This window comes from Alosa alosa, chromosome 21, assembly GCF_017589495.1.
Source record: "Alosa alosa isolate M-15738 ecotype Scorff River chromosome 21, AALO_Geno_1.1, whole genome shotgun sequence".
In the NCBI taxonomy this organism is placed as follows: Eukaryota; Metazoa; Chordata; class Actinopteri; order Clupeiformes; family Clupeidae; genus Alosa; species Alosa alosa.
Genome location: NC_063209.1, coordinates 16,833,457 through 16,846,995, shown reverse-complemented (window position 1 = coordinate 16,846,995; position 13,539 = coordinate 16,833,457). Strand labels below are relative to the sequence as shown.

The 13,539-nt window shown below is 46.2% G+C and overlaps 1 protein-coding gene across 1 annotated transcript in view; it reads right to left on the bottom strand.

The window, feature by feature from the left end:
* lgr4 (leucine-rich repeat containing G protein-coupled receptor 4) overlaps nucleotides 1–13,539 on the bottom strand; it is a 75,556-nt gene that overhangs the window by 41,011 nt on the left and 21,006 nt on the right. The window contains exon 2 of the mRNA XM_048231380.1: nucleotides 5,588–5,659. Coding sequence (XP_048087337.1) covers nucleotides 5,588–5,659 — 72 coding nt within the window. The remainder of the gene's footprint in view (nucleotides 1–5,587; nucleotides 5,660–13,539) is intronic.

Sequence of the window (13,539 nt, the reverse complement as noted above, 5' to 3'; positions counted from 1 at the left end):
CATAGGGACATAATCTTAAACACACATACACACACACAATACACATACACAAATATGAATACTCCTGCACACACATACACAAGCAGAAGATTATCTGACTTAATTGACCATAAACATGCTGCTCATTGTGGCATTATTGCTTTGGCACACAGAGGAGTAAAGCGGCCATCATACTGGTACGTGTGTAGTTTACTTCCTGTGTTCTCTCCTGTCTCTCTCTGTGTGTGTGCAGGCCCGGAGTGGGTAATCGAGAGAATCCGGTGGGCCGCTTCACTTTTGGGCCGGTCGAGGGAAAAATATTGACATTTGCCACGTTGATCCATCTTCTCTTAAAGTTGGCTACACACGTTCACATTCTATGCCTAACACCGCAGCCTCTGCATGGGTTGTTCTCCTCCCAAGAAGAGTTGGTTGGGTCCATATAGCCCGCCTTTTCTAAAAAAGTTTTCAGATACCATAGCCGGGCCGGCCCTACCGTGGTGATGAGCATCAGGGAGGATGGATGGTACCAAGAGGCCATGAGGGACTGAAAAGGTAAAAAAGGCGAAAAGTATTGGGGGTAAATGCTGCCAAATGTGCCAAGCTTCCAGATACAGCTTCCGGACAGACATAAGTGGCAACTGGTAAAGAGAGATAGCCATGATTATTAGCGGCGTAACTATTGGGCTAATACTGGACGTTGTAGCATTGTCAACCTATTCGCAAGCAATATGCAAGCATATCATCCAATATGGCGATTCATATACTTTGCAAATATTATGCAAATATGGATAACAAATCTCAAGCTTGATCTGTGTATGCAGTAGCCTAGGCCTAAAAACAAAAGTAGCCTCTGAGCAGCAGATCAGCCAGTCCCCCCTGCTGAAAATGATGAGCCCGAAAATGAGCTTATAACTACACAAGTAGAAAGGATAATAGAGTTAACCATATGAATTAAAGTTATTTAATGTAAGAAAGAACAGTATATGACGGCAGTAGGCTACATGATCAACCTATATGCCTTGTTTGCTCAGAAGTGGGTGTAGTAAAGGAGTAAATCACCAAACAACAACATGATAGTTGACCCATGCAGAAAAAACATGTAAACAATAGTTCAATATGCCTCTTAGTGGAATTGTGGGATACATTTAATGCTTTATTTCTTCCTTCCTTTTTTTGTTAACTTATCAATCTATCCTTGTGGAATAGTGGACTACTGGTACTAATAAAAACTACAGGATAGTAAGAGCGGTGGGCCGGTCTTGGACCTGAAACTCCCGGGCTGAAAAGTGGCCCCACTCCGGCCCTGTCTGTGTGTCTGTCTGTGTCTGTCTCTGTCTCTGTCTCTGTCTGTGTGTCTGTGTGTCTGTGTGTGTGTGTGTGTGTGTGTGTGTGTGTGTGTGTGTGTGTGTGTGTGTGTGAGAGAGAGAGAGAGAGAGCGAGAGCACAAACTCCTGCTTTTGGAGTTGACATCTTTCCAAGTCGCTATCTGGTGTGAGAAGTCTGACACTGGCATGCTACCAACTGTATAGTAACTATATATGTATATAGAGGGCGGTGGTAGTGTAGTGATTAAGGAGCTGGGCTAGTGTGCAGTAGCCTGAAAGTTGCAGTAGCCCGACTTCCACCGTTGTGCCTTTGAGCAAGGCACTTAACCCCAAGTTGCTCCGGGGACAATGTGATCCCTTGTAGTATAGCTGACATATGTAAGTCACTTTGGTCAAGAAGTGTCTGCTAAATGTAATGTAATGTAATGTATATACACACACACACACACACAAACACACACAAACTTACACACAAGCTCCCACAAATAAATATAAAACATATCCCAAAACTCACATACTGTACGTGTGTGTGTATGTTTGTGTGTGTGTGTGTGTGTGTGTGTGTGTGTGTAAATATAAACATGTATATGCATTCATGTATGTATATGTATATGTATGAGTGTGCCTATGTGCGTGCATGGAGCCAGAAAAAAAACTTGTTAAACACACACACACACACAACACACACACACACAGCAGTTAAGGGCACACCACAAACATGTGGCTTGGTTAAATGCATGCCGTCTGGGTCAGCAGCCAGTTCACTGCATGTCAGTATGATGGGCAAAAGAGGTTCTTTAGAGGAAGATAAACACACACACACACACACACACACACACACACACACACACACACACACACAAGCATAATCCTGCGCCATCATACACACAAACCTGCACAGCTGTCCATAGACAACCACATCTACACACATATTGCCACAATATAAATACACATAAACACACACACACAGAGTTTTTTTTTTAAATTGCTAGTATATCACAGTATTCTGTCTCTCTGTTGCCAAAATATCTCCCCTCATCAGAAAGAGGTCCAAAGGGAGGGAGGGAGGGATAGAGAGGAAGGGCTAAAGAGAGAGAGAAGGGGGAGAGAGAGACAGAGACAGCAAGGGAGTGACAATGACAGAGGCAAAGAGGCGGAAAAGCGAGGGAAACGGAGAAAGAACAGACAGAGGGATAGAGAGAGAGAAAGAGAGAGAGAAGAACGAGGGGTTGCACAGATTTCTAGAATGCTAAGCTATGTTGTGAGCAAGGCCTGTCTTTTTTGCGGTGGTCGTCATGGAAACCATTGTTTTGCCTTCTTCCTTCCTGCCTTGCATTCCACGGCACAATGCGCTGAAAAGTAAATTGGCCTTTGACAAAGCCCTGAAAGACAGGCAGGCAAGACAACACAAGAGCATAGAGAGGGGGAGAGAGAGAGAGAAAGAAAGAAAGAAAGAAAGAAAGAAAGAGAGAGAGAGAGAGAGAGAGAGAGGGAGATGCAAAGAAGGGGAGAGACAGAGAGAGGGAAAGAAAGGGACAGAGAGAGAGAGGGAAAGAAGGGGAAAGAGAGGGAGGGAGATAGAGGGACACAGAGAAAGAGAGGGAGGGAGATAGAGGGACACAGAGAGAGAAAGAGAGGGAGGGAGATAGAGGGACACAGAGAGAGAGAAAGAGAGACAGTGAGTGTATTTTCCTTTCTTCCTCCAGAGGCTTTGGCCATTCTGTCGTCTGGATGTGCTGTTACCTGATCTCAGGTAGACTGATCTTATCTTAGGCCTTTCTTTGCCTGTGACCAACCGGGCTGACTGCGCGCACACATACACACACACACACACACACACACACACACACACACACACAAACAAGGATGTGAACACGCACAGACAGAAACCCTGTCACACACAAGTACAGACACACAGACACACACACAAAGACACACACAGTTGCACAGTTTTGAAAACGAACGTTAAGGGTTGTTTTTGGACATGTTTGAGCAGCCTACTACAGTATGCCCATTGCCAGCCACCCTGAGAAGTTAAAGGCGCATTCAAAACGAGTCAGAAAAAGTCGACGGGACCAATCGCTGTTTCGTGTCCACCACTAGTTCATCCAAAACAAAACTAGAAAGGCCTTAAAGTGCTAAAAACGGAATTTTCCTTTTAAAACACACATAACAAGTACATAATGTAAAACAGCAGAACATTATTTAGAGTAAAGAATGAGATGGTCACACAGCCAGCTCACAGTGAGCTCTCAATATCAACCCCACAGACACCCCTGTATATACACAGTTTATGCTAAAAAATAATCAATCCAGCAAAAAATCAATACAAACCCTCCTCAAATTCACCCACACTCAGTCCCTCTCTTCTCTTCCAACACACACTGTCCCCCTCTCTTTTTCTTCTCTTCCAACACTGTCAAAACCACCTATCTTGCTCCATCCACTGTTTATCTTTTCCTTTGGCCTTCTTATCCATCTTTTCTTCTCTCTCTCTCCCCATCTCTCTCTCCTCTCTATCTATCCTCTCTCTCTCTCTCTCTATCTCTCTCTCTCTCTCTCTCATTCATCCTACTCTCCCTATCTCTCTCTCCCTATGCTCTTCTACTATCCTGCTCTCTATCTATCCTGCTCTCTCTCTCTCCTCCTGCTCTCTCTCTCTATCTATCCTGCTCTCCTCCTCTCTCTCTGTCTGTCATGTCCTCCCTGTCATCTCTCTCTCTCTATATGTCTGCTCTCCCTCCTTGTCTCTCTCTGTCTTCTTATCCTGCTCTCCTGTCTCTCCCTGTCATCTATCCTGCCTCTCTATCTATCCCTCCTCCCTCCTGCTCTCTCTCTATCCTGCTCTCTCTCTCTATCTATCCTGCTCTCTATCCATCCTGCTCTCCCTCCTGTTCTCCCTCTCTATCTATCCTGCTCTCTCTCTCTCTATCTATCCTGCTCTCTCTCTCTATCCTGCTCTCCCTCCTGCTCTCCCTCTCTATCTATCCTGCTCTCTCTCTCTATCTATCCTGCTCCCTCCTGCTCTCTCTCTCTCTATTCTCTATTCTCTCTCTCTCTATCTATCCTGCTCTCTCTCTATCTATCCTGCTCTCTCTATCTATCCTGCTCTCTCTCTCTCTCTCTATCTATCCTGCTCTCTCTCTCTATCTATCCTGCTCTCCCTCCTGCTCTCTCTCTCTCTATCTATCCTGCTCTCTCTCTCTATCTATCCTGCTCTCTCTCTCTATCTATCCTGCTCTCCCTCCTGCTCTCCCTCTATCTATCCTGCTCTCTCTCTATCTATCCTGCTCTCTCTCTATCTATTCTGCTCTCCCTCCTGCGCTCTCTCTCTATCTATTCTGCTCTCTCTCTATCTATCCTGCTCTCTCTATCTATCCTGCTCTCTCTCTCTATCTATCCTGCTCTCTCTCTCTCTCTATCTATCCTGCCCTCTCTCTCTATCTATCCTGCTCTCCCTCCTGCTCTCTCTCTCTATCTATCCTGCTCTCTCTATCTATCCTGCTCTCCCTCCTGCTCTCTCTCTCTATTTATCCTGCTCTCTCTCTCTCTATCTATCCTGCTGCTCTCTCTCTCTCTCTCTCGTTTGCTTTTCCTCCATCGTATATCCTCCATTGAGTATAAAAACAAGCAAACCAATGCAGCATGGCTGTTCTCTTCAAAAACAATCTCGCTCTGTATTGCCTTCTTTCATGTACCTCCACACCTACCCCCCCACACACACACACACACACACACATTTCCATCACCAAAACAAAAAACAAAAACAGAGTAAACAATGCCATGGCCTGCCCCTTTCTCCATCTCTCTGCTCTGTTCCTCTCTCAGCAATGGAGTCTTTGTGAGTGTGTGTGTGTTCACATGCATGTGTGTGTTTGTGTGATAGAAAGAGAGTGTGTGTGTTTGTGTGATAGAAAGAGAGAGAGAGAGTGTGTGTGTGTGTGTTTTGTGTGATAGAAAGAGAGAGAGAGTGTGTGTGTGTGTGAGTGAGTGAGTGAGTGAGTGAGTGAGTGAGTGAGTGAGTGGGAGTGAGTGAGTGAGTGAGTGAGTGAGTGAGTGACTGCTCCCCGAGCGCCGCTGTTGTTGCAGGCAGCTCACTGCACCAGGATTAGTGTGTGCTTCACCTCACTGTGTGCTGAGTGTGTTTCACTAATTCACGGATTGGGATAAATGCAGAGACCAAATTTCCCCTCATGGGATCAAAAGAGTATATATACTTATACTTACTTACTTATACTGTCTGTGTGTCTGTGTGTGTGTGTGTGTGTGTGTACACTCACAATTCTTCTAGGTAGGGCAAGTTTCGGAAGACGTTTGCAGGAAGCTCTGTGATGTTGTTCATGCTGATGTCCCTGTAAAGGAAAAAAAAAAACACATACACCTCAGAATAACTTACACACATTAGCATCATATCTGTCCCTCTCTCTCCATCATACTGTAATGGCCCGAGACAACAAGGCTCAAATCACATTTATTGATACAGGATGGGGGGGGGACACAGAACAGCAGTACTAAGCATACACTTACAAAACAGGGTGGTCACACTCACACCAACATGACCAACAGTTCCCCCCCGAACCCCGCCCGCAAAGCATTGTGGGTGAACATAGCGGCCAGTCCAAACACACCAACGTTACAATACACACACACACACACACACACACACTCTCTCTCTCTCTCTCTCGGTCACACACACACACATACGCACACAAAAGCATGCAGACATACACACATGCATGGGAACACACACACACAGAAATAGAACCAGTACAGTCCCACATGTCTCCAGTGTCCCAGCAGCAGTGTGTCTGGCATCATGGTGGAGGCCCACAGATAATAAAGGGCTAATTAGGAGCCGGTGTTGACTGCTGCTAAACGCTCCCGATCTTTACTCTCAAAGCCTGAGCAAGTTTAGACAAATTATAGCCATACAAACCATTTTACATCTATTATCCGTCAGCAATCACACTATAATGATCTGACACTTGAAAACCAGTTCCCCCATCACGCTTTTCAACAGAACACCAACAGTTTTCCATTACACCAGCGAGGAGGCTTTCAGCATGAGTAAACGGTGCGGGTGCGTGGTGCGCACGTTCCCCGGTCACGCTCCTGGTGCACGGAAGAAAACACCATCTAATGAAGCGGCGCGACTGGGTGCCGACTGGTGAAAGAGAACATCCCCAAGGGTATGACCGAGCCCAACATTCCCACGGATATGACCGAGCCCAACATATGGAAGCATGGAAGCATACTCATGGAACACAGGGCCTATATTATATTATATCCATATTACATTATATATGGCCTAATATATATCATACTCATGGAACACAGGGCCTATATTATATTATATCCATATTACATTATATATGGCCATATATATGTCATACTCATGGAACACAGGGCCTATATTATATTATATCCATATTACATTATATATGGCCATATATATGTCATACTCATGGAACACAGGGCCTATATTATATTATATCCATATTACATTATATATGGCCTAATATATATCATACTCATGGAACACAGGGCCTATATTATATTATCCATATTGCATTATATATGGCCTAATATATATCTTTATTTTATGAAAAACATAAAGCTGCAGTTGGCAAGATTTCTTTGATCATATTCACTGAAACCGACACTATGCTCCGACAGAACAACATAAATCAGCCGGTTTTTAAAAAAAAACCTGCACTTGTATCTCCACCTAGAGCCTGTTTGTTTTGCAAAAATCCACAGCTCCCAGTTCTTCTGGTCCAATCAGAGCAGGGCTGTGTGAGATCTGACTGTCAATCACAGTCTGGTGCAGTCTGGTGCGCACTGACGAACACAAACTCGATGAGAGGGTGCTCGGTGGTAGTGGGGGAGGGGCACGAGAGTTGTAAACATTCAACATTTTGGCTAAGTCCCCTCAATCTGTCAGACTTGCCAACTGCAGCTTTAAAGCAATACATTGGATCAGACCTAACTGTTATAACATACATTGGTGCTCGGTGAAATCTAGCCTAATTATATTTACAACCCCAACAATTATCTGTATGGGAATTATGACCGGAGAACTTTCACAGCAGGCTTTGAGAAGAGGTCAGTGATTGGCAACACCGACAAGGAGACACCCTCGGCTTGCGTACAATTTACGCATGAGGCTGTATCCCATGGCAACAGGGGTTGCGTCTGAACGTGACTAGATCAGAGGCACCGATCAAAGATGCCGTGGGGGTTGCCATGGCGACCTGCCAGCCGCTTTCATCTCGTCAAAGCCATGAGGTCATAGTCCGGGCCTCTCTATGGGGGTAGTGACTTCAAATAGAACCCTCAGTGGTTCGGAGGGGGGAAGTGACCTCAAATAGAACCCTCAGTGGTTCGGAGGGTGGAAGTGACCTCAAATAGAACCCTCAGTGGTTCAGAGGTGGGAAGAGACCCCTCAGTGTAGAACCCTCAGTGGTCTGGGTGGGGGTGGTGGGGTAGTCTACAACTGAGTTTGTTTGTTTGTTTGTTTAATTTAAGGCCATTTCCGCAACTAAGGCTATTTAATGGCCAGAGCACTGTGTGTTATCAGTCTACAACTGAGAAGTTCTCTGGAACTGTCTCTGTGTGAGAGAACTTCTAAAGCTAGAGTCTGCCATTCTAATCAGATCCACTTGTTTGTCAGATTCATTGAATTGTTCCTCATGGCCCTCTAGTTGTCTGTTCAGTGGAACAGACAAGGGAAAGGGCTCATTTGATTAGCAGTTGAGCTCAGATATCAATAATCTTAATAAAAAAAAAATCAGAATTGCAAAGGTTGTCGAACCATTCAGAGTAGCTTTCAAGTTAACCTTACAATATCAATTTAAAGATATTGTAAGGTTCTTTAATCCCATTGAGTTTACTGTAACATGACATGAGGTCGGCGGGTGAGGTGAGTGCAGGGAAAGATTTGGTGTTGAGTGTGTGTGTGTGTGTCGATTGACAGTTTGTGTGTGCAAGTGTGTATGTGTTGTAAATGAGAGTGTGTGTATGGGTGGTTGCGTGTGTGTGCGTGTGTGTATGTGTGTGTGTGTGTGTGTGTGTGTGTGTGTGTGTGTGTGTGTGTGTGTGTATGCATGTATTTGTGTGTGTGTGTGTGTGTGTATGTGTATGCATGTATGTATGTATGTATGTGTGTGTAGAGGTTGGCTACTGGTCACTCATCCCCTAGAGGGAGGGTGTAGGCTTTGAGCGTCTGTCCCAGGCAGCCCCCTCCCGACAGAACCTTCCGGAGCGGAACGCTCGTCTGCCGCCGCCTCAGGAGTCTTCCAGGGCAGGAGGAGAGAAGTGCTGGCATGTAGCAGCACGACAAATATGCAAGCAACCCTCTACTCTCCCCCCTTCTACTCCTCCGTGTCTTTACTCTATCCCTTCATCCCTACCTCTCTTGGTCTCTACGGTCCCAATCCCTCCCTTTCACCCCTCTTCTACTCCCCTATCTCTTCATCCCTTCATCTCTCACTACCTCTCCCTATATATATTCCTCCTTACATCCCTCCCTCCCTCCTCCTTTCCCTCCCTTTCTTTATCTTTGCCCCTCTCTCTCACTCCCCCTCTTTCTCTCTATCCCTCCTTCCTCTCTCCTGTTTTGACATGTGACTAAGGCTGAGGATCCACACAGGTTTATCTGCCTGTTGGGACAGCGTCAGAGGGCCTCTGCCAGGCTGGAAATAGATCCTAGAAAAACCGACGTATTTTTAGGTGGAATTCCTCAACGCTGAGCACTGCCCCCACAGGGCTGGTGGAGTACTGCAGGTTATGCCATCTGTTCCAACACCACAGACAACACAGAGGTTTTATTTTTAGTGTAATTTTCAAAACAGGAGATTTGTGTAGCAACCTTTTGAGTAGAACTATGACTACAAATATAACAGCATCTCAAAAAGCGCTTTTCTGAGCAAGACAAAGCTTGATATGAACTCAGGAAAAGAGTTGTGTTAAAGCATTCAAGCATTCCTTCAGGAGAAACCAGCAGGGAGATGGGGAGAGAAGAGGAGGAGAGAGGGAAAGGGAGGGAGAGGAGGGGAGAGAGAGAGAGAGAGAGAGAGAGAGAGAGAGAGAGAGAGAGAGAGACACACACACACACGAGAGAGATTGAAACCGAACCAAGGAAAGGCCATTAGGCTTGAAGTCTAAAATCTTGATTAGGAATCCTTTCAGCCCTTCAAAAGACTGAAAGACTGAGTACCCCCTCCTGCCTAGTCCCCCAAGATGTGGCAACAGTGTACAACAGAGCTGAACAAACATCCCCCCTATAACTAATGAGCCAAAACCAAACGTGGGTATACACACACACACACACACACAGAAAAGAGGCCATCTTGGATTTCACTGCCAGATCGCTCTGCAGTGTTGAGAGTGGATGATGAGCATACGGGCCTCACAAGCCCTACTGAGGATTGAATTTCCCTACACACACACACACACACACACACACACACACACTCTCTCTCTCTCTCCCTCTCAGTCTCTGTTCCTATTCAAACGACCCCCAGCCTGAGTCCACTCTGCTCCCCTGCTATCTCCTGCTCTTCATCCCCTACCTTACCTGCCTCATCCAATTACCCCCAACACACACACACACACACACACACACACACACACACACAGGCTTTGCTCCTCCTAGGCTCTTTTAGCCCCTAGCTCTGCCTGGCGCCCCTATTTGTTCATCGCAGCTGGTGGTCCTCTGTGGGTGTGTGTGGATACATTAGAGATCACTCACAGCCTCCCCCATGCTACTCCCAAGCAGGAATGGCCACAGACACACACACACACACACACACACACACACACACACACACACACACACACAGACACACACACACACTCTCTTTTTCTCTCTCTCTCATACAGACAGACACTCATCATTCTTTTTCACTCTTCACTCCTTTTATCATTACATTCTTTCCATCCCTCTATCAGCCCGCCATTTCTTCTTGTTCTTCCTCTCTCATCTCTCCATCTCTTCCTCTCTCATCTCTCCATCTCTTCCTCTCTCATCTCTCCATCTCTTCCTCTCATTGGCAGCAGATCTACCGATCTCTCTCCCTCTGTCACACACACCTGACGTTACCACACACACACACACACACACACACACACACACACAATATATTCCAAAGAATGCCACAAGTACAAACTGAGCACAGCACTGCATCTGTCCCGTAGGGAAAAACGATGAGAGTGTAATGTCTGGTCCAACTGCATCCAAATCCCTCTTCCTATAGATGTTTTAGCGCCGGCTCCCTCCCCAGCGGGGGCTGGCGCTGTGCAGACAGGCCTCTAACTGCCGTTCACCACCGCGGCTCGTGTGCCAAACCATCAGCGGATCTGCTGTCTGTACGTCGGTCTCCATGACGATACCACATCTAAGCCCCCCTGAGAGTGACATGGCAATTACAGGCCGCTCAGAACATGGCTATTAGAGACCCCACATCCAGGCCCTTCACACACACACACACACACACGCTTCAGAGCATGACTATTAGCGACCCCACATCCAGGCCCTTCACACACACACACACACACACACACACACACACACACACGCTTCAGAGCATGGCTATTAGTGACCCCACATCCAGGCCCTTCACACACACGCTTCAGAGCATGGCTATTAGTGACGCCACATCCAGGCCCTTCACACACACACACACACACGCTTCAGAGCATGGCTATTAGTGACCCCACATCCAGGCCCTTCACACACACACACACACACAGACACACACACGCTTCAGAGCATGACTATTAGCGACCCCACATCCAGGTCTTTCACACACACACACACACACACACACACACACGCTTCAGAGCATGGCTATTAGTGACCCCACATCCAGGCCCTTCACACACACACACGCTTCAGAGCATGGCTATTAGTGACCCCAAATCCAGGCCCTTCTCACACACACACACACACACACACACACACACACACACACACACACAGAGCATGGCTATTAGTGACCCCACATCCAGGCCCTTCACACACACACACACACACATGCTTCAGAGCATGGCTATTAGCGACCCCACATCCAGGCCCTTCACACACACACACATACTTCAGAGCATGGCTTTTAGCGACCCCACATCCAGGCCCTTCACACACACATGGCTTCAGAGCATGGCTATTAGCAACCCAACATCCAGGCCCTACACACACACACACACACACACGCATCAGAGTATGGCTATTAGAAACCCTACATCCGTCGTTGTCGCATGAATGTGTGTGTGAATGGGTGAGTGCGTTTGTGAGCTCTTAAGTCTGTAAATAAAGTGTGTCTAAATCAGTCATCTGTCATCTCTGCGGAGTGAGTCAGAAGGGGCTGGTGGTTCTGGGGATTAAACGTTACATTTCCGTCGGGCAGTGAAGCGGCCCAGCCTCCTCGGGTCCTCCGACCACAGCCCAGCCGCACGCGCCAGCCACAGCCCCCAGTGCCTCACCGCGTGCGCCCAGTCGCCGTGCCAACCGCCTGCGGGAAACTGGCAGCCGTGTGGGCCAATGGCCAGGCCCCAGTGTGTGGGCCTGTCATCCTGGCACTCAGCCAATAGAAGGAAAGGAGCCATAGTTACTGGGATGATTGACAGGCCTGAGGGACGCAGTAGTGGTTGAGCATGTGTGCACGCTACAGATCTTAGAGTTTTGCCATTTGGCAAACACTTTTGTCAGAGCAATTTGATTTAACAGCAGAAAAATAACTATAAAATAATAGTGACTACAGACTATGGTCTATAAGATGAAAACTAGCCTGTATGGCTACATTTGGTACTGATGAGGCTGGCTTAAGTGAGGATGTAAACAAATGTGCACTTTCCCTTTTAAATAAATAAAGAGGAACCAATTACAAGGGGAGTTTTCTAAGAAAGTTCCTGCCACTGAATGTGAAAATGTACAAAATATCACTTCGAGTGAAGATACTATCAGGATCAGCTTGTTTCTGACCGTTATAGAGCGGGGAGACATGAGGCTCAGAGAGGTGTGAAAGAGGCCGAAGACATGCTCTGGAGGCAGAAATTAACCAGCTTAATGACTTCTCTGTTGTGTTTGACTCCAACCCAAAGATTCCCAAAGCAACGCCGGCCGTAATGATCTTGTCAGCACATTCCGAAGAATCACGTCTACACCCTGTTCAGACCACGCCTGCACCCTACCAACCGAACGTATTACTCTCACATATGTACACACACATGAATGCGCACACACACACACACAGACACACACACCTACAAATAACACTGTGTTATGTATGTATGCACTTCAGATAAGATGTATAACAGAAAACGTACAGTAATTGAACTATAGATCTGCTACGGATGTTTGACCGTGACCAGATAAAAGAAATAAAAACATGAAAATATGCATGAATACCAAGCATGACGACAGGTATAGGACAGAACATGAAAAATGTGCATGCATGTATACGATAGCAAAACAAGACTAGAGATCGCAATCAAAAGGTAGACTTCAAAAAAACGAGAATATCATCAAATAGTGATTTATTGACCTCACCAGAATCCATATAAAAATCTTAAGTGCAAGTGCAAACGTTTTGGGTGACCCCAATTGCAGTGCCATGTCGTCATGCATGTATACCAAGCATGACGACAGGTATAGGACAGAAAGAGCAGCTGTGGAACTCAAAGTGGATGATTTAAAAAGATAACAACCTAAATCACCATGCTTCTAAATGTACTGGAAGAGCATTTCTACCCTTAACTCTTCACCAGGCTAACCTTGTGAACCACAGCTTGCTCCAACTGCGTGTGAGCGCCCGACTGTCACACAGCACTTAACGCTCTCTGTCCCATAGCACTAAATGCTCTCTGTTCACTCTGGGTCTGTTGAATATGCCACTCTTCTGAGTCACGTTTCTCATTCATTCAATATAGCTGAATAACGTGGGCGTCAAAAAGAAAATAGAAACAGGGCGTCTGACAAAAGCTCTGCTCAAAACTTTGTGTCGCATCGTGCTGCACAGTCAGGATATTCAAATCAAAAACAAAGTAATCAAACCCATTGTGGCGCTAACAGTCTCTAGTGTTGTTAGGACACGGTATCAGGCTTTATCAGGCTGTGCGGAGCTCGAGAGGAGCTTCTTTAACGATAACTATAATCATAACGATAAGCGTTCACACTGAACAACGATAAACAAAGTCTCTCCTTGTGTTAATGAATGTGATGGTTAAAATTAGA